This window comes from Gymnodraco acuticeps, unplaced genomic scaffold, assembly GCF_902827175.1.
Source record: "Gymnodraco acuticeps unplaced genomic scaffold, fGymAcu1.1, whole genome shotgun sequence".
In the NCBI taxonomy this organism is placed as follows: domain Eukaryota; kingdom Metazoa; phylum Chordata; class Actinopteri; order Perciformes; family Bathydraconidae; genus Gymnodraco; species Gymnodraco acuticeps.
This window is the reverse complement of record NW_022990270.1, coordinates 1,560,967-1,586,270: the sequence shown is the minus strand read 5'-3', so window position 1 is coordinate 1,586,270 and position 25,304 is coordinate 1,560,967. Positions and strand designations below refer to the sequence as shown.

The following is a 25,304-nucleotide window of genomic DNA, read 5'->3' as shown; positions in this document are numbered from 1 at the left end:
GCTGGCAGGTGATGCATACCTACTACAGCGATCATATCCTTCCATCCAGATGGCCATTCCATGCAAGACCAACAAATCATCCATCAGACTGGAAACGGCTCCTTTATTGAAAATGAGGTCAATAGAAGATTTGAGCCTGGTTTGTGGCTGGCCATGTTAGCCTCCTCCAGGTATTAGCGGCTCCCGGTTAGTGCGTTAGATGGGAGGTCTCATGTGGGAAGGGGTGCAGTTGGAGGGGTTACCAAAAGAACGGGGTGGGGGGGTAGTTAGGGGTGGTCTTTATCTGTTTAAAGCCCCTCTCTGATGAGATTACCTATTGGAGTTGGCTGTAACCCATGCTGTTAATCAGGGTGCAGCAGCCAACACACTCCCACTGGCATGCGGCCACCGCTTGATTTATTTGGATGGATGGAAGAAAAAGGAACTACTGAATATTTTTTTTATATGTAATCATCCATTGTAAGCGTTTAGGTGTCAAGTGTAACATGAGCAGGCATAGTCGTGAACTAAGCTGATTTATTTATGTTTAGAATTGGCTGCCATCTAATTTGCCTGTTGAATGACAACACCCAACAGCTATCTGCATGTACCAACTCCAGAGACACCAGTGTGTTGCTTCCTGATTGGATAGCTTTAGAGTTGCATCACTCGCAGGGAAATTACTAAATTAGCATTGGGACACTGTTGAACGTGGGCCAATGCCGCCTTCTTCCTTCATTGTACGGGAGTTGAGGGCCAGTGTGTAGCGGAGAGTTCTCAATGAGTCCAGCAGTCTCCTCGCCCCTCCTCATGAACGTGCTCTCCACACACCGCTGAACTGAGCACGGCTTTAAAATAACTTGGGGAAGAAGGGGGAAAAAAAAGGCAGTGCCCCGTTTATCTCCATCTTGGGAACTGATCCAATTAAGTAAGTGTCCATTTGCATCCATCAGACTGCACCAAACTGGGAGGAAAAGTGGAAGGCTCAGAGCTAACAAAAGGGCCAGCAGTGAGAAAAGGTCCATTTGTTGTGCAAGGTGGTTTGGAGAGGGTAAAGTGTCCCAGATGAACGGTGGATAATGGTAATGTTACAGGCAGTGTATGTGTCGGTGCTTGTGTTGGAGCAAGTGTGTGTGAGCGCGGGCATTATAGCGGTCATTAGGACAGATATCTGTGTGGTAATGTGCAGCAGATGTTGAGAAGAAAGGGATCATTTAAAAAGGGCAAATGTAAATAAACAGTCAGGCAGCTCGGTCCCCCTCCTCCCTCCTGGACCCTCTGAAGTCACTGAAAGAAAACAATTCATCAATCTTCATCACAACCATACATAGTGTAATATTATAGGACATTATCACACATGTATTGACTTTTTCTTAATGTTTCCTCACAAACTACATCCACTTTGTAACTAATGTACAGAGTTGCTAACCCTGGTGTAATAGATCGATACTACATGGCTGTTATGGTATATTATCACAAATGGGCAATATGAAGAAAATCTAATCGCACGATCCGTGATCAAATACCCCGATAATGATATTCCAACAATATTTTAGGTGTGACTGTGGGCTCTGAAGGTATTTGTGTCTGTCAGCTAAACATCAGAATCAGACAACTTGTCAGCATGGTTTAAACATGTATCATTTGTTAGGCTGGTATGTAAATATCATGGAATTAAAAATGTAAAAAAACGTTATTTTTATTTTGCATAATGAAATGTTTATTATCTTTAAAGGGAATTAGAGATTGGCAATAGATTAAAAATCACAATATTGTAGGGTTGACTATTGTTGCTTTCCCAAAGTATTTACACAATGAGATTTTTTTAAAATAAATAATCCTCATCAATGTGTAGCTAAAATCAAGTAAGAAATGTTAGACATTACTTCAGCCTTTAAAACCAGGAAAAGATCGCTTGTGCACTGTTTCGATATTCAAAATGTCAATCTTATATCCCCATATTGATATATTACCCAGCTCTGATAGGCATGTGTGGTGAAAACTACTTGGGATGATGGTTGCATTGTGTGAAGTTGCACAGTTGTGTCACTAAACCGAGGCATTAGTCAGTGTGTCTGCAGTGGCCTTGCTGAACTTGCTCACCTTGTGCCCAGAGTGAGGGAGGAGCCGGGCGAGGGCACAGTCGCGACCTGTGCAGAGTCGGAGGAGGAAGAAGAAGCTGCCGGTGTCTCCACCTCCAGACTGGATTCACACACTTACTGCTCTGTGGCTGTGCATACCTGAGGGGCTTTGGCGTGGAGTTAGAGTCCCTTCCTGCGCATGTGTTTGTATGTGTCTGTGTGTGCACGTCACCTTCTCCAGGGCAGAGCAGAAACCCCCTCCTCACCACACCGTGTGAGCGCCAGTGAGCCCTTACATGGCCACTGAACACAGACCCTTTGCAGTCACAGGGTCATAAGCTCACGCCACACTGCTGTCAGAGCAGATTGGTCAATGAGCAGCGCCTTTCAAGGAGGCAGGGTGCTCACAGTCTGCCTCTGTAAGTATTTGTGTTCGTTAAGTCATTTAAACATTCAAATAAGACAACTTGTTTGCATGGTTCAAACATTCTGGATAATTTAGGCTGATTATGTAATCATCCTTGAATTTAAATGATGAAAAAAACATTGTTTTTGTTTTTGCATCATGCCATTTATAAATCCAACTCTACCTAAATGGACGTTGTATTTGCCACTGGAACTGAATCCCTCGATTCTCCCAACCTCAACCCCTGGCCTCCCAGGACCTCATAGTTCATCACTCTTCGTTAATGTTTTCCCCCCCCCCTTTTTTCCCCCCTTCTTCATAGAAATGTTTTATTTATGTTGGGGGGAGGACACTTGAACCATCTAACAGCTGAAAATTACACGTGTAATCTGTCCCAGAGGAACTCTACGGAGAAATAGAAAAACAGTCCGTGAAGTGCAAAAAAACAGTGGTAAATCACTCTGCCACCTTATCTGGGTCGCTTTACAGTGTGTTCAGGACCGTTTTATAACTCCACTTAACACTTGAGGTGCAGAGGTGTTACGTTGACGTCATTTTCTTTTTCCAAAAGGTAGGTGGATACACACCCATTTCAAAAGAGAATGGTTTGATTCCAAGAAATATTACATTTGTTTTACAAGTTGTTATGCCCAAACTTGACACGTATCCTGTCAACTCAAGTCTCATAGTCTCGCCTGAGGACTAAAGCAGAACTGTTGTGTCCTTAATTAGCCTTCTCATTTAGGAAATGATGATTAAATAGCCATGAGTAGTCACTGAACTCCTCACTGAACCTCGCTAAAGAACTCCTTTGCTTTTAGATCTTAATGAAAAATACCTGAATACCATGAGCACATTATGCAAGGATTGCACAGGGCATATTTTGTTATAGGGAAATTAATAATTGCAACCCTATAAGGGAATACATATCCCTATATAAATATGAGTATGCCTCAGACACAGCTGGCCCCTGTAAAACAGTATATTGATATTTGCTTTGAAGTTGAGGGCTTTTTGTTGAAGATCAAAAGTGAGTATCCAGGGGAAACAAAGATCTCAACAGCCGCCTGCATGTTAGTCACAGCTATGATGCCCTCCTTTTATTTCAAACCACTTTTTATACCGCATTAGGCATTGCTGATCACACCCCTCGCGAATAATATGTGCAGGTCAAGTACAGCTGGTGTCTATTTACACATTTGTGTTGAATTTGACCCCAACTCTTATGTGATCGTGTAGACGGACGTTTTATCAGAAGGCTGTTTATGCGGAGCACCATTTGGTCCGCGGAGTAATCCCTCAGTGATATTGGGGGTGTTTTATCAGCAGGTTCTGGTTTCACCTTGTGGTCTGACATACAGTAGCCTTTGAGTTCACATAGCTGTCCAGTGGCAGGTGTCTAATCTGTTTGCTCCATAGCTCCAAGTATTTTCACAAACTGCCCCTGCAGCGGATCTCCTGCCAAACCGTGTTTGGGTAAAGTGATATCCAGGAGATCACCACACAAATAGCATTTTATATTAACAATGTGGTTACGTATTTTGAAATGTCTTCGTATATGTTTACCGGCCAGTGCTGATTTAGCGTAAAAATGTACATGCGTAGGCTACAACTATTTAGGAAAACATGTAGGTGGTTGACATTAATATCGCATGCTTTTTTTTTTTCCTCCTTTTAAATACTAGACAAAAATAACTAATGTTAAATGTGACTTTACCTGTGATACACCTGCATAGGCTGCACAGATCATTACAATATTAAAGGGATTACGGGGCCACAGATGCCAGACGTAACTTTTACTTCATTAGATCCTACCGTTCCCTAAAGTGTCGAAAACAAACAAGAAACCACGGTTTACTCTTGTTATTCATTAGTCTTATATTAGCACTATTTTCAGTCACCACTGAAAGTCTCCCCGATGACATCAAACACACCGAAGTACAAATGTCGTATCTACTTTTAGAGTAGCCTAAATATGCATGAACCGGCGGAGAAGTTGGTTTTCTAGATGATAAATAATGAGTTTTCTTCCGGTTGTAGCCTATTGATTGATAAACACATATTACTAATTTTGCCTTAATTCGATTTTGCACGGTTTGGCGAACATTTACATTTCACTTTGAATCCAAGCAGCGGTATTACGTTGATTTAGTATATTTAAAGCAGTGAGTTGCGGCCCTCAACTTCATATAAAGCCAATGGTCTTTATTCTCACTTTTGGTGAAAAGAAAAGTGAAATTGATATGACGACAGTAATAAGGAGTATTTTTTTTCCCAAACATCCCGGATTGTGCTTGTGAATGCTCAACAGTAACAACGTCGGAGTGAAGGACAGACCTTATCCTCCTCTTTTCTCTTCTGCTTCTTCTCCTGTCGGATTATTTCCCCCATTTTCACACGTGGGAACGGTTTCACCCCTACTTAGTATTCCCACATTGTAGCAATCCCAACAATGAACCGACACGCCATTCAGGCGGAGGGGAAGCCAGGGACCAAGTTGTATAAAGTTGCAGAGCATCTCCCCTGCAGGCTGCCATCCTCTGATGGAGAAGCACTCTTCAGTAATCATGGGGTTAATTGACTGGTTTCATCACATCCAGGAATCAAGTGTAATCAACGATCTATATTTTTTTTAATTAGTGAGGGGCTTTTCTTTTTCCCATTTGCACTTTGCGTTACGGTAAATTGAAATACAGTGACATCAGACACGCTTTCTATATGCTATAAAAATATAATATTTGCTTTCAACTACCCCTTTATACGTTAAATCATTACCTTTCTCAAAAGGGATAATATTAATTAAATGTAGGCTATAATACTAATATGCTAATCAAACTTACAAAAACTATTTTTTTCTCCAACATTTGGCAGAAACAGAGGTTAATGCTTGGGGAAAAATAGATGATAATAAACGAAAATTATTTCTAGCATTTATAAAAAATCAAGATATTTCCATAATTATAAAAAAGACAGACGTGTTATCATGCCAGCTCGGAACTAGTTTGTTAGTAACTTGATCATCCTCCCTACATTTCCCGTGTATTCTTCAATCAGGAAAGTAAATCCGAATAACATCATCACCTGGCACCCTTGCAACCCCACACCCCCTCGCCACACACACACGCACGCACACACACTAACGTCAACAACCAATTTGACGTATAAACGTCACAGTATTTACCTATAGTCCCACACAGATGATTTACAACGCAGGAACAGTGTGTATATTGTCCTTGTGAAACATTACTTTTACAATCAATTCTGAGAAAACAACGCAATCTCTAATACAAGTCTAATACTCTCCGAGGGGACATTGCATCGAACAGTTCAATCCCCCGGGGATCAACTGAGAAAAAACATAATTATGCTATTTAGCCGGCTGATGTGTCGCAATCACTGCTCCAGCACACTCTGTCAGATTAAAATAGAGGGCCCGAATAGAGGACATTAAGGCTGAGGGAATTACAGAAACCTCAGGGGAGATCTCAAATTGGAGAAGGGGAAAGTAAACTATAGAGATTAATGGCAGCCATAAACAAGAGCATGCTGTCCCACTTCAGTGGAGGTCAACAATAACAACATTAATAATCATAATAATTATTATTATTTTAATAATAATAATAAATCAGTGTCCCTTCAAATGTACTGATATAACAACTGAATAAACGAATATTTAAAAAAAAAATTATACTAAAAACAAATAGGCCTTTATATAGGTTTTAGTGGCCTTCAACGAAGCTTCAGTATAATATTTATAACAAACATGATCATTATAATAATGGTAATATATAGTTGAGTTTATATAAATAATAATTTTGTTCTTTGAATTCCTAGCTCAATCTTAATTAACCATCAGCAAGAGATGTGCCTGAGAAATATCCTAATGTTTTTTTTGTTGTTCTGCATATCGGTCAAGCATCGTGCTTGTTTCCCTCCATTTGTCAAAGTTGCTATAATCCTCATAATAACTGTGATCATTATACGTGCCCCATTGGCTCCACTTCTTTTTAACCAGGCCATTTGATCAGGGATGGGTTTCCGTGATGGATTAACAAAGAGTCCCTCTGAAATTAGGAGCAAGTGTGACACCTACCTGCAGAAGTTGGAAGAGTTAGAAGACAGTGCTACCGGCTGCTCACTCTAACACAATGTGTGCATGATCTCCCTTTTCTCCAAACACGTTTCACATCCAACGCGCCATTAAAGAGACTCTCCATTGATGATATATAATAGGGCAGTATGTTCTAAATGCATGGTCGCGTCCCTTTTAACAGCTTTGCCACGCCTTGGAAAATAGTAATGAGTTCTAAATTTGGCATAAAATCGAGCTCATTACCGGAGTTCACCACCTGATTGCTCTGCATAAAGCACGATAGGTAATTGGGTTAAATGACTGCTTCTCGGTGTTGTTATTATATCAATATCCACTTTTAGAAACGTGCTGAAGGAAGAAAAAGAGACCCTCGAATTCAAGGAGAAAATACACTGGTGAAAAGCCATGGACCAAAATATACTTCCGTGTTGTTTCCTACATTTTTCATTCACAAAAAACCCCTATAATATTTGCACTAACCAAAACGAAACTGAACCTTTTTAGATTGTCCACCATCCTTGGCTGAATGTAGGCCTTTTCTTTCAAGTTTGTCTCGCTTCCACAATATTTTTGAAATGATAATTACCATTGAAGCATCTGTCACGGTGCAAAATTGAATTAATACTTCGTATATATTAATTGGCCTTGAAGCACTTCAGACACGTTGGCAATTCAAAATGCTCCCCAAAATAATCGCTTCACAAGCATGTATTTTTTTTTTTCATAATTTACTTCAAAGATAGTGTGTTGTCCATTTTAAATACAAAAATGCTACATTAAATATACATGTTAGTCTTTAATACAAATAGACTCAGGCGGCTGCAGCGATTAAGACCATTCTTGTTACATTTTAGGATAAACCATTCAGAAACTAAAATTTTGAAGATAAGCATTTACTCAGAAAATAAGTGTTCTCAGAATGTCATCATTGTTCTTTGTTTGTTTCTTTTTTTTAATGCAACCACAAAAAATAAATAAGAGTCCGCTGTGAGTGGGAAAAATATTCAGGTATTAAATGTTTGACATACCTTTCTTTAGTTCATAAGGGGAGTCTTTACAAAGATCTACCTGCGTTTGGCCTCTGACTTTATGGCTCTCTCTTACCAAAGCCTCTGCTCTATTTAACACAGTCTGGTGTAATCCATTGAAATGTGCCGTGGAGCCCGAGCCGTGATTACTGTGAAGATGTCCAAAACTGCCACCATAGTTCGTGTAACCGGGGTAGAAAGGGGAGGTGTAGTACAGAGGCCTGGATAGGACCGTGCTGTTGGGGAGTGGGCACTGGGGGGAGGACCGTGATGGAGACGCGTTGTTGCCCAGTATTACGCTCTGACCCAACCCGGGGCCAGCATGTGTCGGCTCCTTACACCTGTCCGAGGACGTGGCGATCTCTGCAAGTGACCAAAGTTTGGGTTTGGGGGCCGAAGGGGGCGAGTGGATAACAGAGGTCACGTTGCTGGCCGGCGCATGCTGGCTCAAATCTGACGGCTTGTCTTGTTGTTGCGCAACGGCCAGGTTCCCCCGGGGCACCGACGAGGGAGACGAAGTGGTCGGTTTGGCGGAATCCGGCAGCAGCAACTCTGTAGTCCGCTGATCCTCCTGCTCTTTTAACTCCGAGTCGCTCAGAAGGGGATCCGAGTCTTTGCCATGGCTCTCCTCTTTAAATCTGTCACAGCCCATGTCCCCTGGGTTCAGCAGTTTATGATCTAAAGCACAAATAAAGAATGGAGTTATTGCTAAATAAGCGTGACATTGAAACGTGGATAAAAAAGTAACATGTGTTTTAGGTTATCGCAAACACTAATGCAAACTGAAATCGGATATATAAAATTAATTAGGACTATTTATGCACGTTTCCATTCAAAACAATTATTGCATGTGCTATACATTTCCCTCGTAAAAATGTGTGCCAGCATTAAAAGGTAACTGCACTGCTCTCTATAATTATTAAAGAGCATCAACAGGAACAATGTGGTTGTATGTTGACTATTTTAATTTCCAAAAATATTTTCACTATCTAATATGATCGTGTCAATTGACGCGTTTAAATAATGTAATATAATGACCATACAAAGGCAATATTTTTAAGCCGAATACTCGGCGCAATACACCAGCTGTATCCTTATTATGCAGTTAAAGATAAATTGGCTGCTAAACACTTTGCGTCACCAGCAATTTCAGCCCCTGAGAAGTCAAACGAGGGGAGTTCAAGGTGATTATTATTTAAAGCAATTGTCCCATTATAAATAATATACCACCATTAACCAGCAATCAATTTTGCACCCTGAGTGGAAACGACTGCGATGAAAAATTGATGATTTCTTTGGTGCCTTTTCTCCCTGCAGTACCAACCTGATTCTGTGTCTGTGGAGTCTCCCTTGTCTGTGGGCTTGTTTGGCTCGTCGTCGTCGTTTTTTTCCAAATCAATATTCTCGTCCTCCTCCTCGTCCTCGCTCCGGTTCCGGGGGGTCCAGGTCATCTTGTTCTCCTTCTTTAGCCTCCTCCTGGCGTTGGCGAACCAGGTGGACACTTGTGTGAGGGTCATTTTGGTGATGATGGCCAGCATGATTTTCTCTCCTTTAGTGGGGTAGGGGTTCTTACGGTGCTCACCGAGCCAGGCCTTCAGGGTGGCGGTGGCGTCCCGGGTTGCGTTTTTACGGTACGCTGGGTCACCGTAGTAGGAGCCCAAGGATGCTGCGTATGGGTGGTATCCTATCGAGCCGGCCATACCCGTAGTGTGGTCATAGGGAGAGCCCTGTTAAACAAAATACAAATAAAGTGTCAAAAGTTTTGCAAGCATTATTTTCTAAACTGCTTTAAAATAGTTAAAACTAATTAGGCTACGGTACACACAACATGAACACACGCACGCGCATACAGACGCACGCGCACACATATAAACATGCATGCATGTACACGCGCACACAAACCCACACACGTACACGAATACACTGACTTAAATCTAGTTCAAGTTTGGAGTTAATGTTTTTGGAGTTTTGCTTCAACATTCTCCACATTGTTTGAGATTGGGATTTGGGAAATGTGATAACTGTTGCTATATGCAAATGAATTATTATTTACATTTAATCACCATGCATTGACTTTTATTCTCGCCATTAAAATAATACAGCCTGCAATTATCATTAACATTGTGTACGTTGGGCCTCGCATTCCGTTTATTTCTTTATGGGAACAGTCCTTGTATTAATATGCCTGTACTCGGCTGTGTATGACAAACTAAACATATTTTGTCTTCTAAATTTACTATATTTAAGTTTCACACCTGGCACTTCTAACAGGGTGATAATACACAAATGCAGTGACCACAATTGCCATGACAAGGCGCGTAGCAGTTATCGTGAAGCTTCGGCAATGCTTTCCTAACTGCTTTCCATACAAACTACAATTCATTATAGCACCATGTAAAAGCAAACCACTCAGTTAAATTAGTTCTGTTTACTCCACAACATGTTTTCTGGACCTGACATTCTGTAATATTATATCCACGTACTCCTCAGTGACGCACGTCTCCCTCTTAAATCGCTTGGCATCGAATGCACAGCGGATATTTCAGGCTTCTATAACGAGTTAATATTGTGGCTTTTGACTTCCTATTAGATTGAATAATCACCTTTAGTTTACTCACCACGTACGAGCTGAAGGTGGCAGCTGCTGCCGCGTCTGCAGCACTGTACGATAAGTGGGAGTTGTAGCCCGGAGAGGCGCTGGTGAACGCGGTAGATCCGGCATAGGGAGCAAAAGCAGATCCCGAAGAGGATCTCCCAAGTTCCTCGGTTCTGGGTCCCGATAACACGCTGGAGCTGTACGCAGGGCATGAATACAGGGCTAGAGAAGCGGACGGCTGGTACAAGTAGCCCTGAGGATACGCCATGCTGGAGCCCGGAGAGTGTAAGCCACTTAACTTGCGCACTTTCCTCCTTTATTTTCTCATGCGCTGCTATCGGAGCGCATAGAGCCGTGTGTCTGCAGACCTGCTGCCTGTCCCCTCTTCTAAATGACAATGGTGGAGGCAAAAAGTAAAAGTGGTTTAAATAAAGAGAAACTTGTATGTTGGATGGATTATTTGTGGTCGTTGTCCGCCACCCGTCGGATGTTTTGTCTCGTTTTGTGTTTCTGTTGCTCTCCTTATCTGAGTTGCACCGTTGCTCTCATGCCCGCGCAGAAGTTTTTTTTTACCCCTCGGACGGGGGCTTTGCTTGGGAAAATGTCCTGCCAAGATGCTAAGTTGAAAAATTGAGGATCCTGACGCCTACTACGCTCCTCCTCTCTGGGTGTAGTCACCGAAGGAAAAAGGAGAGCTTATGCCACAGCCCTGCCCAAATCCATGCTCTCTCTCCCCCTCTCTCTCTTTCTCTCTCCCCCTCGCTCTTTCTCTCTCTCTCGCTCTCTCACTTCCTCCTCGCCCCCTCCCTCTCTCGCGTTAACTAACAATCCGTCTCATTCTCTATTTCTCTACCCCCCCCCTCTTTAACAAGGCTCGTTGCAGTAAGTCTCAAGTGCGCCTGGCAGCCCCCCTTTGGATGGCGACATCATGCGAGTCTGTCAACTCCCAACTTTCTTCTTTTTTTCACAAATACGAAGCCGTCACTTTCACACTTGATCAATAACAAATCGGCTGTTGTGTGCCAGGGATATGGGCTTCCAAGATACCGGCAGGAATTAAAAAGGCGCTCCACTGCTGTGCTCTCTTTTTGTTATTCTTTCTTTGTGGGTAAAAAAAAAAAGGTCGTCATTGTATGTATGTGCGTTAAATCAACAGACTGATGCTCCGTGATTTCCGTGTGCCTTGTGTTAAAATCCGCAATGGGAGTTTCAAATGGATTATTGTCGACTTTTTAACCAGCCGAATATTGCATTGGTAAGATCTGTGGCGACTGAAAAGTAAAAGTAAGATGGCGTAGATGGCGGAACCACTCGGTCAGAATTGTGTGTAACAAACTTTTCCTTATCGACATTTCTGTGCTGTGCTTGTTGAAGTGTCTGCGCCGTGTTTGAACGATTTACTGTAGCGAGGGCTAAATAGTTTTTGCAATAGATCCTGGAATAAACCAGTCAGATACACACTCCCAGAAAGTCATAAACCCTCAAACCAGGGCAGATTAGTGCCAACTACACCAAATCCGCCTGGACCAGAGGCTGTAATCTGATTTGATCACTGCAGAAAAACTAATGCTTAAAGACTGATAGCCTGGATGTATTTAATACGCCACTCGTATCGGCAATTAAAAAATTTTTTTAAATAGAAATTAGACACCTGCAAACGCACTGTATGCCAATAAAAAATAATATTTGTTTTGTTGTTGTATTTATTCTGATGGAAATGACCATTAATACATTAGATCGTTTTCATAATTACATTTGCCTGGTTTGAAGTTGACTGACTTGGCTTTAAAAAAAGGGTATTGTAAATATTATTCCTATGTATCAGACATCTACAAGCCATTTTCACTGTGGTGATTGACTTTCCAGTTCAAGTCTCAGATAAGCCGAAAGGGATCGCTGTAGGCGCTCCTAAAGAGTGTGTGCACACGGTGTCACGTGTTCTTTACGCTCTGAAAACCTCCAGAGAGCACAGAGCGATGACGCTGCTACAGTGGGAGCCGACGCACACTTTAAAAAGAGAGAGAGAATAAAGGAAGACTGATGCACAAAGCGAGCCTACAGTAGCCTATAGCCTAATCAGATGTAGTGATACTATGAGACCCCGTTTTACAGCCTCCTGCAGTGTTCAGACAATCAACTCATTACCGCAACTTTTCTCACAACATCAGACACAAGAAGAAGCAACTTAAACCGCGGGTGCTGACAATTATCCTATGTTAAATGTCCGGGAAATAGCATAATATAACGTCAGTATTTAGAACGGTAAATTAGCCTTATGTGAAATTAGTCACATGTATATCCCTAGACTAAAATAAACAAAACAAAAACAAATGTAAGACTATTTTTGTCTGGTGAATATAGAATAACCTGCAGCATTTGTGATATTTTAATTTATTTTATTGCATACAAGATACAAAGCTTATAGGCCTAGATGAGGGATCCATGTAGCGTGTGTCTCGTGTGTGCTCCTTAACGCGTTTTGGTTCAGAGTTGCTCTCTGAAGTAGGAGGAGGACCCATAATTTGAGATCACGGAGCCTATAATAGGAGTAGGTTATGGCAACTGCTTCACCACTCAGCACTGCACTGATAAAGGAGGAGGTGTGGGTGAGTATAGTTTTTACTTTTATGTGGGAAGGTGCGTTTTAGATGCGTAAAAGTGGGCAGTTCTCACGCAATAATCCGAATTTAAAACATCTATATTTCCGTTGTTTATTTATTTTTACAGCGTCTAACTATTTCTCCATTATCGCTTTATTTTATTTCCCTGAGAGAACGACCTCGGTTTTGACGCATGAAAACGGCTTTACGTGGCAACGAGTGAAAGATGATGCACGCCACTTAAAATGCCTGAGGGAGCAAGTGTAATCTAAATTGGATATAGAGGGTATTATTACACAACATTATGCGTTGTGGCGGACTAATTGCGCGGCTGTGAGTTAAACAGTCAGTTAATGTCGAGTGGCGGACAGCTTTCTGGAGCGCACAAGGTCAGCTGCACTGCTCCCAAGCCTTCAGTGGTATACAGAGAAAAAAAATGCTTGAAGTATTCATGGGATTTTTAACCATTCTAAATCTGTGTCCTAAACCGATTAGTTGACACCAATTTTTCTTTGATGTATTAGCTGAGGGCTTTTGCCACTTGGAAGCCAATTGAAATTCAAAACAGTTTTCGCTCCAAATGCTTTGGGGAGATCTGCTGCAAATAATGGATGTAATTTATTTTTGACCTTGCATTTTTTTTAAAAAGGGGGTTATTATATGATTAAACATAATGTGCTACTTGACTAAACAATTGGCATCATACAGCTAGGATTAGCTTTTATTATTATCAAAGTAGAAACCAGCAGTAATTGTACCCTCTTCATTTAGGCATTTGAACATTATAGGCATGACATCGGTTTTTATTTGTAATTTTTTTTTGGTCATTGTTACAAAGTTGCTCTTGTTTTTTTTATTTGATTGTATCAAAATAATAATAAAATGTTTGTTTCTTTTTATGTTTTACATTTGTTTACTGTAGATCCATGATGAGGACATCTTCTCATGTCACCAAGCAGTAAAATGAACCACACACACACACACACACACACACACACACACACACACACACACACACACACACACACACACATACACATACACATACACACACTCAGACACACACACACTCAGACACACACATACACACACATACACACACACACACACACACACACACACACACACACACACTCAGACACACACATACACACACACACACACACACACACACACACACACACACACACACACACACTACTTTTGCTCCAGTTCAATTCCTCTTTATTTAAGTTTTGAAGTGATAATTGTAATACAACACTCGCGGTCTTATAGTTGTTGTACTTCTGCCTTTCCCTAATAATTGAACAAGCCCTCTCCTACTTTCTTAGGAATATTTTTGGTGACACTCCTTTGATTGTTTATACAAAAAGGTTTAATGTTTTACCTGACAAACATCTTCTCATATTGCTCTCATGAGCTGATGCACAAATCATTTGAAAAAACCACCCAATTTACATGAAGCACGATGATCCAATAACGCTTTCAGCTGAGAAAATCTATGTTCTGATCTCTTTTCTGTTCTTGCGATCTCTTCGTCTTTTATTGACCTGAATGAAGATGTATGGGGCGAGGGAGTGTGTTGGGTTTACTCCTGATGGGGCCTGCCTGCCCCCCCCCTGCTCCCCATGATCCCCGCCAGGCTGAGTGGCAGGGCTCTGGATTGGCTAAGTGATGAAATGATGACCCTATTATGAGAAGCGATTCCAAAATGAGAAGTATCAGACAAAGATTGCACCCTTCTCTCCCCGCCACGCCGTCCTCCTGCACCGCACTGCCAGCTGCACAGATTATGATTGATTCGCTCGAGATGGATCACAGGAAGCACCCATTGATTTTTCAGTGTATTATCAAAACTATTTATTTACAGTTGTATCCATACAGCATATCCACTCTTACCCTTTCTCCAAATGAGGGGAATGGTATAAAAGGATAATTCTGCCTCCTCCATGACAAGACAAATGACCTGTAATATTATTTCAGAAATGAGTCAATAGGCTCAGTGACTAAACGGATATTGATTGGATATAATGAAGCCTGAGTGTGACTGTGAGCTCTTTCAGAGGCCCTGCTGCAGACTCCACTGTCAGCATCTATGCCAGACCTCTCCAACTGAGTGTTTTACACACACAGTACAGACCTGCTCCTCCAGCTGGGACAAAATAAACCTCATGTTAGTGAACTTCACAGATGGTGAATCCACATACGCCCCTATCCCTCTCACTGGTGGTTGTCTGTATATTATGATTTATGATCGAAGCGCTTCCGTGGTTGACTGTTGTCTAACCAGACCTACGGCTAAATAGCTTGTTTGTTTTGAAGGTGCTATAGGTGCCATATGGTAATCATCTAAATCCTATACTACTTAAAGCTCTCGAGGCATGTAGGAGGCACTCCTGCAATGCCTTCATGAAGGTAAAGTGATACAACGTACAAATCAAATGACTACCAGAATGCTAAAACCACAGTGTGGGAGCTGTGCCCCAGATATTTGCACTGACTTAATCCAATTGAAATAGTATGAGTGAGTTGCAGGGGCTCCCAGGTCTGTTGCTTGCTTATGTATGTGATGCATAATGGAAGTTGACGAGGTTGGTGATAGATCACAGCCCAGGTAATGTAAACACATGAATCCCTCCGGGTTCATGTGCATGTTTTGTCTCTCGTCTTCACTCTTTCTCTTTCTATCACCCTCTCTTCCTCTCTCTCCGCAGCCCCCTCCCTCCTCCATCCATGTTCATCATCTTCCCTAAATGCGTTAGTGGAGCACAAACCAGAAGCAGCCTTAATCTGTCAACATGCCCTTTAATTGGAGGCAGAAAACAACACATGCTTCTGGTTGTGCCATTCCTAAGTGCACATGCCAAAGAAACACGGAGTTCACGGAAGAAGTGATCCCGGGAGAACGGGGCATAATTAAAAGTATCTTTTAATAGGCTTGTAATGCTGAGCCTGACTCTTGTTGCCTTAAGTAGAGGGCAAACTGTGGCTGGAGACGGACATGTGAGGGGCTTCTGCTGAGGGAGCCTGTAAACGATATGCTGCCCGGCCGTCATCAGACATGCAGTCTCTGCATCAGTCGCCACTCTCGGGACAACAAGCGCTTTCCAGCCCGGCCGCGGACACCTCGGCTCATCCGTTCCCATGTTCCTTTGTTCCCCAAATGAGGGATTCTCCTCCACAACATCACCTCTCCTCCCAGGCCACTTTGGCAAGTTGTGTTCTACCTCCTACTCGCAGCGCCAGCGGGGAGTGAGAAGGGGTTGATTTGGGCCCTGCTGCACTGTAATCAAATGAGACTGCTTAGGGGAGAGGAAAAGGAGGAGGTGGAGTATTATGTTCTGTCTTGCATTCCACTGCAGCATTGTTGCTTTTTTGTTTTTGTCAGGGCAGACTTTGATGCTGTATCCCCTTACCTTTGTAGTCCCGGCAGCCATGTTTCATAAACACAGAATGGGAAACATCCTCAGCATTAGAAATGTAGATTGCCGCTTTCCTCCTGCCACTCTGCATTCCACACGTGCCCGGTTGCATTCTCCTTCTCCCTGAGCTGAGGCATTAGGTTTCCTCTCCCATGCCTCGGATACATTTAAACATCTTACAATCAGCTCCTTTTATTCTCTGTGTCATGTATAATCTGTGGCAACAACAATGCCAACATGGTTTATGTTCTGTCCCCTCTCTCGGTACTGAAGTATTCCGCTGCCACTGTTTTGTTTCAGGACAATTGCACTTGCAAAAGAGCCAACTTGAAATTAAGTAATGTGCCAGGTGTTTAATTTAGACCGTGTCTTTATGGTTGGGAGTTTACCGTTAATATCAAGCTAAGCATCCTTCCTATATATGACTTGCTTTGTTTTATCACACAGGGAATAGGCAGTGCTCACTTGTCTTTGTAGTTAACTGAAAATCTCAATGGGATACAGTATAATGTTATTCTAAATCTATCTTAACTCATTAAAACCCAAAGTGTTCAGCTCTGCTTCCCATATCTTATATTTTTCCCGCAGTCTTCACAATGTTCTGTATTCTCAGTAGACTAATTTCAAATGTAATTGAATATTTAAATGTCAAACATTGATGAGAATCATCGTAAAATAATGAAATAATCTCTTTCAAAAAGGGTATTTTTAGTAGACATGGTACAGATTCACATTTGTTCTACCAGCAACCTTTCTCTGTACAGTGCTGAGCCTCAGGTCTTCCTCCTCTTCTTCTTCCAGAGTATCAGTTTTGTCCAACATCTGACACACTGCCCTGGGTGATTGAGCCAGATGTGGAAAGCCAAAGCGGAGATGCTCCCCTTAATGCCTGACACCTGGTGCAGATTTGGAAGGGATTGCACTACAGGTACTGTCTTACCTCTTCCTCAATCCCACAAAGTCCCTGAGGTATTTCCTCTTCTGTCCGCGGCTGTGTTTGTTTCTCCTCTGCTTTGCCACCCAACTCTTCAGCCTACGTCAAAGTCGGTCCCTGTTTCAGGATTAGGGTGATAAAGTGTTGGAATATGATACCTATCTTCCCTTTGATGCACATTATTCTGATGTGTTAAGGTATATCTTTTAGGCCTCAAAATATATCAACAGGATTATAATCTATTGAAAGCGTAGCTCAGGTTGTCAACGGGCGAGAGCGCATGAAAAGATTTCTGTCAACGACTTTTTTTGTTAAAGAAAATAAGATTAGTTAATGTCTATTTAAAACACCAGAATAAGTAGATGGTTCCATTCAACAAAGAAAACAATTCATTTAGCCAGAATGACTATTGATATCAAAACATTTCCAAAGCCAGCATCATGAATGTCCTAATCCCACATGTCTGATAGCTTGTATCCGTCTGCTCCTGCTGTTTACACCCCCTCCCGCCCCCCCGCCACACCCTCTGTCAGGGTGTGCTTTACAACTGGACACGTTACTCGGGAGTGTTGCTGCTCACCTTACAGCTTGCAGACACATCTGCAGGCTGTGCTGGGACAGCAATGCTAGCCAACATGAACACAGCAAGGACATCAAAGGCTGGCAGCCGGGCGGCACCACCTGAGCACGGTGATTGCACTGCAGTGTCACCTGACCTGGGAACGGAGAGGATGTACTTGTGCCAAGTGGAGGCGTTTTATCCAGGAAGTGCTAAACAGCTCTGCTACCGAGTATACAGAGCTAGTTATACAGCTTGAAAGCGGTATTTAAAGGCCAGAGGCTCTTAAATATTTGTTTTTGTTTTATGAGACAATAATACTTAGTCATATTAGGTCTGATATTTAACCCTAACACATATCTAGGATAAGAAACAAGGAAGCAGACTTTAAACATAACAATATCATCACTTTTTGACTCTCTATATCATTTTAAGATTGAGTGGTGCCAAAAAGCTTGCTTCAGTCTTTTATTAAATTGTGAGACCCTGTGTCTCTAATTTCAATGCAATAATTCACATTCATTTGTTTAAGAGTTATGTCACTTTATTGCAAAATGACAATATGAGCTATCTCAAGCACCAGGTTGACAACAACATGATGGTTATTGATGTGAAATAAACTCAGAATCAGAAACGTTATTATTAGCGGGTAAATGTACAGCTTTGTAACAGCAAAGGAACAGTACAGATACAAAAAGATTAAAATAACATTTTAAATAAAGAGGCACATTTATAAAATACAATTCAGTACACATTCATTGTTAAATAAGTAGCAGCATTATAAAAAAAATAATCCCGCATATAAAATAATTGAAGTAGAAGCCAGAAATCACATAAATAAATGATAAAAACAAATTGTATATTGTTGTGAAAGATATACTCCACAGTAATGCAATAACCTCTGCTGGATAATAAAATATATTCCGAGCATCAGTGAAACAGAGGCGAGGGCACAGTCTGTGAGCGCCATAGGCACACTGTTTATGTTGACACATGCAACTCTCTTCCTGATGCAAATGCAATCTAAACATTAGGCGAAGGGAAGGCAAGCGTAGCCCATAAAAGCTGTGAGCTCCAAACACTTTGAACAGACAACTATCACTAATCACTCCCAGAGCAGTGCGGCGTGTAATTACTCTGCCAAACGTTTGCCTTTCACAGCTTAGCACCGGGAGCCCTGACCCTGCGCTTCCCTGTCTTTCCTCACCACCCCGTATGTGGAAGGGGAGGACCCCCCCCACACCCTCCCCTCCACTCCTCTTGACTGAGGGGGTAGGCAAGCTGAGCTCCCTCTCAATATTTAGAGAAAGAGTGGAGGAGGAAAGGGAGACAGGGAGGGAGAGGACTGAGGTTGCTGCTTCCGGCTTTGTGGGAGCCCATTTAAACAGGCTTTGAAACCCTAGCCATCCGGAGATCAGAAATAGCCTTATTGACTGCATGGGCCCAGAAGTGACTGAGCACACAGGGTTCTTAGAGTTCACCCTTCCTCGCCACTCTAAACAGGAGGGGGCCCATCACACGCAAGGGCCATCCACAAAGACCGAGCACATTAATTTTACATCAGGGGAGAAACAATATTGTTCCGGCTATTTTAAGTGTCACAAGGTTGTGCTGTTGTATAATTTCTTTGTGATATATCTCCTCACTCTCCAGTCTTATTTACTCATATTAGCGATGCGGCTGTCAGTCTGCGCTGTGATCTGTCCTCTGTCTGGGTGAATGCTGATAAGATGACACAATGCAAATATGAAGTGTGAGGGAGACGCCTTGGCTAGCAGGTAGGGTGCACATCGAGCGGGATCCCATAATGACTATTCGCTGGATTTCACAGCCTGCTTCTGATCTCTCGCAATGACAGGGGCCTTTTATATGAGGATGGGTGTGCCACATCCCCTCCTAATGGCTCACACACATGTGCACGCAGACACACTTGACGATAATATGAAATGTCGTATGAAGTTTGATACCATATGCCATTTAAGTTCATTTTGTCCTTCAAAATTGTCCATATTTTTATCACAGAAATTTGATTTAGGTTTTTCTTTTATTCCTTTTTTTTCCACTGATGAAGTTCTGAATAAATGGAAGAAGGGGTGTTTTCATATTTCTAGCTGGCACAATGGAAACTTTAAAGCAGAAATGATCATTTCCACATATTATAGAATCATAATGTATCCTTATCTTAATTTCTCTTCTAGTCATCTTCGCCATATTGTCGTCTTCTTTCCCCGCTGTTGTACAAGTTCATTTAGAGTCGCAGTAGCTTAAAGAGCTCTCTTGGTTGCTGCATGATCTTGTAAAGGCTTTTCAGAGAGCCCCGTTTTATCACTGATGTAGTAATTTCACTTCATCAGTCAGTTGTGACTAAAAATACATCAGGGATTAGCTTCATGGCCAGACTATCTCACACAGCTTTGATAACATAATGGGGGCTGGTTGCTCGTGGTTACAGTCATCTGATATGTAGGTTCATAACAGTCAAAAGTACACTTACAATACTACAGGGTTTTTGAAAAATAATGATAGTCTGATCTTTTTAAACCATCATGAAAAATGATGTCTCTTGCCTTTTAATTTCTTTTGTAGAAGCATTTTGCGAAGATGAAAACAGCGCCCACCCCCCACTCCTTCCCCTTTCCCTTTTCTATTCTACACAAATTAGCTATGGTCCTGGAGGGCAAAATGACAAGAGGTTACTGGAAGACTGTGTTTAATTAATTGAAAAATGCTTAAATAGCTTTTACAGTTGTTATGAGGAGTGAAAAAAGGGAATCCGTGTTGCCAGTACTCAACCATAATTAGTACCCCGGGGAATTTAATATTTAGCATTAGCTGTGTTGCAGCACTTAGGACACACATTTCTATTTTAACTATGAAAGCGAGCCTGTCTTAAGTGCATGGGTCTGTGTGGACAGCTGTGCAAAGGGGAACAGCACAGGATATTTCAGCGAGACACCCCAGTGGCATTCTGGGTCCTTCCACATCACATGTGTAAGAGATATGGCAGTTGTATTCCCAAGGGTTAGGCATTACTCAGAGTATTTAGTTTTCTAATTAGGCTGAGGGCCTTCGTCCATGCCTGCCACCACCACGGGAGCCAATGAGAATTTCCTCTCTTATGTGTCAACTCTCTCTCTCTCTGAGACACAGAAGGCAAAAGAGAAATGAAGAGAAAGCATGTGTGAAAACGAGAGACGGAGAATTAAAAGACCTGGGGTAAAGCCTTTGTTTATTCCAACTTTAATTACACATTGCCTTTAATGACTCCACTGCTGTGTTTGAGGCTGGAGAGAGAGGCTTTAATGATCCGTAGTGGTGGATGTCAGCCGAGCCGTTGGAGACTTAAAGCCCATTTTTTAACAGTGGTTTGAGCCTAGGGGCGACAGTGTAAATGGGGTTCATGCTAAGCCACACTAGACTAGACTCGGGGACTACTCCAGCGTCTGGTCAGCCTCTTTGCTGAGGGCCGGGCCATTTGGAGGCATCAGCAGCTGACCGCAGCAACTGTTGGACTTGTCAGTGTGCATCAGGTTACCCACTAATGAGAAGTAATAAGGGTCATCTCAACTTCATAAGACTTTGATCTTTGTGCATGGTGGACTCGGAGAAGGTACGCTGAGATTGGAACTGGAATTTGACCCCCTATTTTATGTGAGTGTAGACAAGGGTGGAGAAAAGAGACGACACAGAGGTAATTAAAAGCTCGAACTTTAGAGTTTGGATGAACATTTTTCAGAGTGTAACATATTGTAGGCTCAAAGGAAATGGATATCATGGCTTAGTCACCCATGGGGAGGGACCCAGGAGATTACCACTGTGGTCAAAACACAATATACCGTAAAGGGACACCACAAAGAAACTTTTTCTTTCCAAACTTGTATCTTGGATCTGGGAAAGAAACATTAAACTCATAACACTGTACTGGATGAAATCACTGAATCATGTTCAATTAACACGTTAGAACATGTCGCCCTTTACAGCTGCGTTGTTTGTTCTGACACACAGTTCTCTAAAAATCCATCCACCTCAGCGTCAGCGCAGGGCATTTAAACCCCTTGTTCTGTAAAACAAATTCTCCGGATTATTGAAAGCCATGAGAATCAGAATGAAAAAATCCATGCGTAAAATTACCGTCCATTCAACTGCAGGCAATATTTTCCTCTAGAGGCACATATGTTAATTGGGCTTCCTAAAGTAGCTCAATCCTCAGGTTATTTAATTTCCCCAAAAGCCTTAGCTTTGATAAATTCCGAGGGAATACGGGTGTGAAACTCTTCACACCAGCAAGATGGCCATCAAGGGAAAATAGCAGCAAGGGGGTGGAAATGGAAAAAGAGAATAATGGTGAAGGTTATAAAGAGAAATGATGATGGTGTTGAAAGCTTTATTTGCAAGAAATGCCTGAATGTATTCACAAAAAAAGTTATTTTAATCTTTAATGATGTGGTACAATAATGTCACATATATGTTGCAGTAAGCTAAATGTGGTACTTAACGCAGTTGTGAATTTCACTGAACTGAGCTTCATGCGCCAACAAAAATCCCCACTCTCATGACTGTCATGTCATCTAATTGCTCCTGTGTGTTTTCCTGTGTGCAGCTCGGGCGCTGGCCCTTAGCGCTCCAGCAGCCTGGTCAAAGAGACATCCTGGCAGGGTCCCAGGGTGGATGCATAGCCCACGCACCCTGCCCCTCGCCAGCTCCCAGAAGTCTTTGTGGTGAACCACTGACCGTGCTGCTCCCTATTTTCCTCCAGCCCAGCAAATAATGTGTCAGAAAAAAAGATTATTGATAGCCCATAACAGAGAAGCCAGAATGTTGTTGCCTCAACTTTAAAGAACAATACAAGTGCTAAAACATCACTTTGAATGCTGCGCTGCCCCTGAACGAGCACAGCATTTATTTTTCTCATTGTCCGGATAAAATGAGTTACAACTGGAACATGAACAGACAACAAGGACTTCTGTTTGTTTAAAATGCTGCTTCGTTTTCCTTTACATTTGAAAACCTTGTTGTGAGATTGGCAACCTTGTACCGGGTCTTTTGCGAAATGAGATTCCTCAAAAGGAACATTTACATTTCCTCGCTGCTCTGTTGATTCATTCACAGTTTCGCCTAGTTAACCAGACGCTGGCGAAGCTGTTGCTCATCTGGCCTAAATGTGGCCTGAGTGGGTGATTCTCAGACACATGAGGGAAGCTATATTTGCAGAATTAACGACACACTCCATCCGCCACCCAACAGCTGCCTGCTACACTTAGCTGATTGAGACTGCAGGCCCGCTCTCATTTGCAGGGCACCGTGATTGAACAGTTGGGGCAGCTTTATGCGAGTCTAGCTCTCCCGATGCTAGAAATCAACACTGACACCCTCATGCAAAAGCAAACACTTGTTCAGGCAGATTGACTGTGTTGCGGCTGCTTGTACCAGGAAGTCCGCCCTCTTTGTTCGGCGTTTCACTTTTTTAATGTCGATCGCCCAACTCATCCGCCTTTCCGTTTTCACAGAGACAGTGCATGGTGCGTTGCAGAGCCGGAGCACGGTTCGGCTCAGCGGTGATGCTGTTAAATGAGAGAAGGAGCCAGTGATTCAAGTCGATGTGTATATATACAACACTGTGTTTAGCTATGAAATCTGTGTTTATGTTCACTGCAGGCATAATTCACAGTGTGTGTTAAGGGGCTTCAGGCTATGCAGACTGGCAAACTATTTTCCCCCATTGTGAGAACAAAAAAAATATAAGTATGGCAAATAAAACATACTTCTTGATGGTATTTATACGAAACATTACGAAATGTTTGAATTTCCATGTCAGGGCAACATTTTATTTCACATTCTACATTATGTTTGTTGCTATATTCCCAGTCAAATCCAGATGTCAGTAATTTATACAAAGCCAGACATAAGCAGGGTATCATAACGTATAATAGGAATAATGGCCCTTTGATTTTTGGATTTCCTATTGGAACACCTGTCACTTTTTGGCAAGGGCACACCCCAGCACCAGGTCTCCTTTGGTAGCGCTGGGGGAGGAGTGTATGTGTGTGTTAGTGAGAGTGTGTGAGAGAGAGTGGAAGATGAAACAGCCGCCGCAGAGGCAGTGATCACACAGACAGACGGGGTGAGTGACAGACAATACCTGCTGTAAAATTCCCTCACATCTCCCCTGATCTGTATTCATAGATCTCGGCTGCTACGCACTGCAAACTGTAGCCCACACCGACGGGCTGTTTTGGCGCACCGCCCCACTCAGTTTCACTCTTGCAACTCACTACACAGACCCCTTTTTCTCTCCTTCCCAAAATATTTGCCGTCTTTTGTTCTTTGTCTAAATGACGCCTCTGATCACGAGGTGAGAGCTGAAAGCAGCACTCTGACAAATATGGACTTTTTCCCATCTCATCTAATCGCACCTAATTCAGCTCCTTCAAATGCAGGGCTCCCCTTTTGAGTGTGTTCTTACACTCTAATACCTTAGAGATGAGCACTTTTTGGGTGTGATGAACAAACACCCCTCATATTAAATGTTTATTTAACTTCTCCCACCTACATTGTTCTCACAGCACTTTCTAGTCATTCCCCCAGACTTTAGCACTGTTTACACTCAGTGAAAGTCCTTCAAAAGGGTTAACGCATGGCCATTATCAGAGCTATCAGAGCCCTTGTTTTCATGACTTTACACCCCCCCCCTCGATGACTGACTCCAGGCCTAAAACTTCCTGAAACCTAAGCTCTGTTACAACAGCAACACACACACTCCGAGGACACCACAACACAGGGGCTGCTCAAACTGGATTAGGTTTGTTGTGGCAGATCTAGGTTTCAGGTTTGACTTGAGTAATGTGTCGTTTAATTTCTTTGGGAATTGTTTTGACAAAACAAGTTAGCGTAAAGTCGGAAATGTCGTCTAAAACAAAAAGGGTGTGTGTAGCGTGTATGTTTTTTTTTCTTTCTCTTCCAGCTCATGTGAAGCATATGTCAGTCATCAGCGAAGTGTTACAGTGGAAGTGACATCAGAACCCTGGAGGGCTTGCACTGCGAGAGAGGCTTTTTGATACGATTTCAGAGAACAGAGAGTTCAGCGGAAAGAAAGGAGTTGCTTGCGTCTCTGTTGTTGGAAAAAAACCTCTTTCTATACAAACAGTGGAGATGAACTGGAAGGTGCTCTGCCACACTTTTACTGGATCTTTATCATTGTAGCTGTCAGCAGAGCTAAATGCCATGATTTGTGTTGCTAAATTACACATTTAGTGTGACGAGGGTAATTATTGTGACGTTAGCACACACAGATAGAGAAATGTTTGTCAGCTGTGATTATAATTACAATCATTCTGTGATACTGAAACTGAGCGGTGTTGTGTTTGATTGACCTGCATGTTGGAAACAATTTACTAAGTTGCATTTTTCCAACACAGGCAGAAAAAGTATCTTAAAACTTAGAGGCTGAATCTTTTCTCTGGCCACGGGTGGACGCTCAGGACAATGCTTTCGATTGGCCGCAGCCTGCAGTGCCGATCTTTATCCCGGCTTGTCTCAGGCTGGAGGTGATGATGCCAACGGCAGCCAGAGATTGATGGGGGGCCAACACAAGCGACGAGAATGAGCT

At 42.4% G+C, this 25,304-nt stretch overlaps 1 protein-coding gene across 2 annotated transcripts; it reads right to left on the bottom strand.

Moving 5' to 3' along the window:
* Positions 1–7,270: 7,270 nt before the first annotated feature.
* irx5a (iroquois homeobox 5a) lies at positions 7,271–10,857 on the bottom strand. Of its 2 annotated transcripts, none has more exons than XM_034220893.1 (3): positions 10,191–10,857; positions 8,912–9,314; positions 7,271–8,265 (listed from the first exon to the last, which is right to left on the bottom strand). In XM_034220893.1, the coding sequence occupies exons 1-3, from the start codon at positions 10,449–10,451 to the stop codon at positions 7,571–7,573; spliced, it is 1,359 nt and encodes a 452-aa protein (XP_034076784.1). In that variant the 5' UTR covers positions 10,452–10,857; the 3' UTR covers positions 7,271–7,570. The 2 variants fall into 2 exon arrangements, with proteins under 2 accessions (XP_034076784.1, XP_034076785.1); XM_034220894.1 differs by having other exon boundaries at positions 7,343–8,265; positions 10,206–10,857.
* Positions 10,858–25,304: the final 14,447 nt, after the last annotated feature.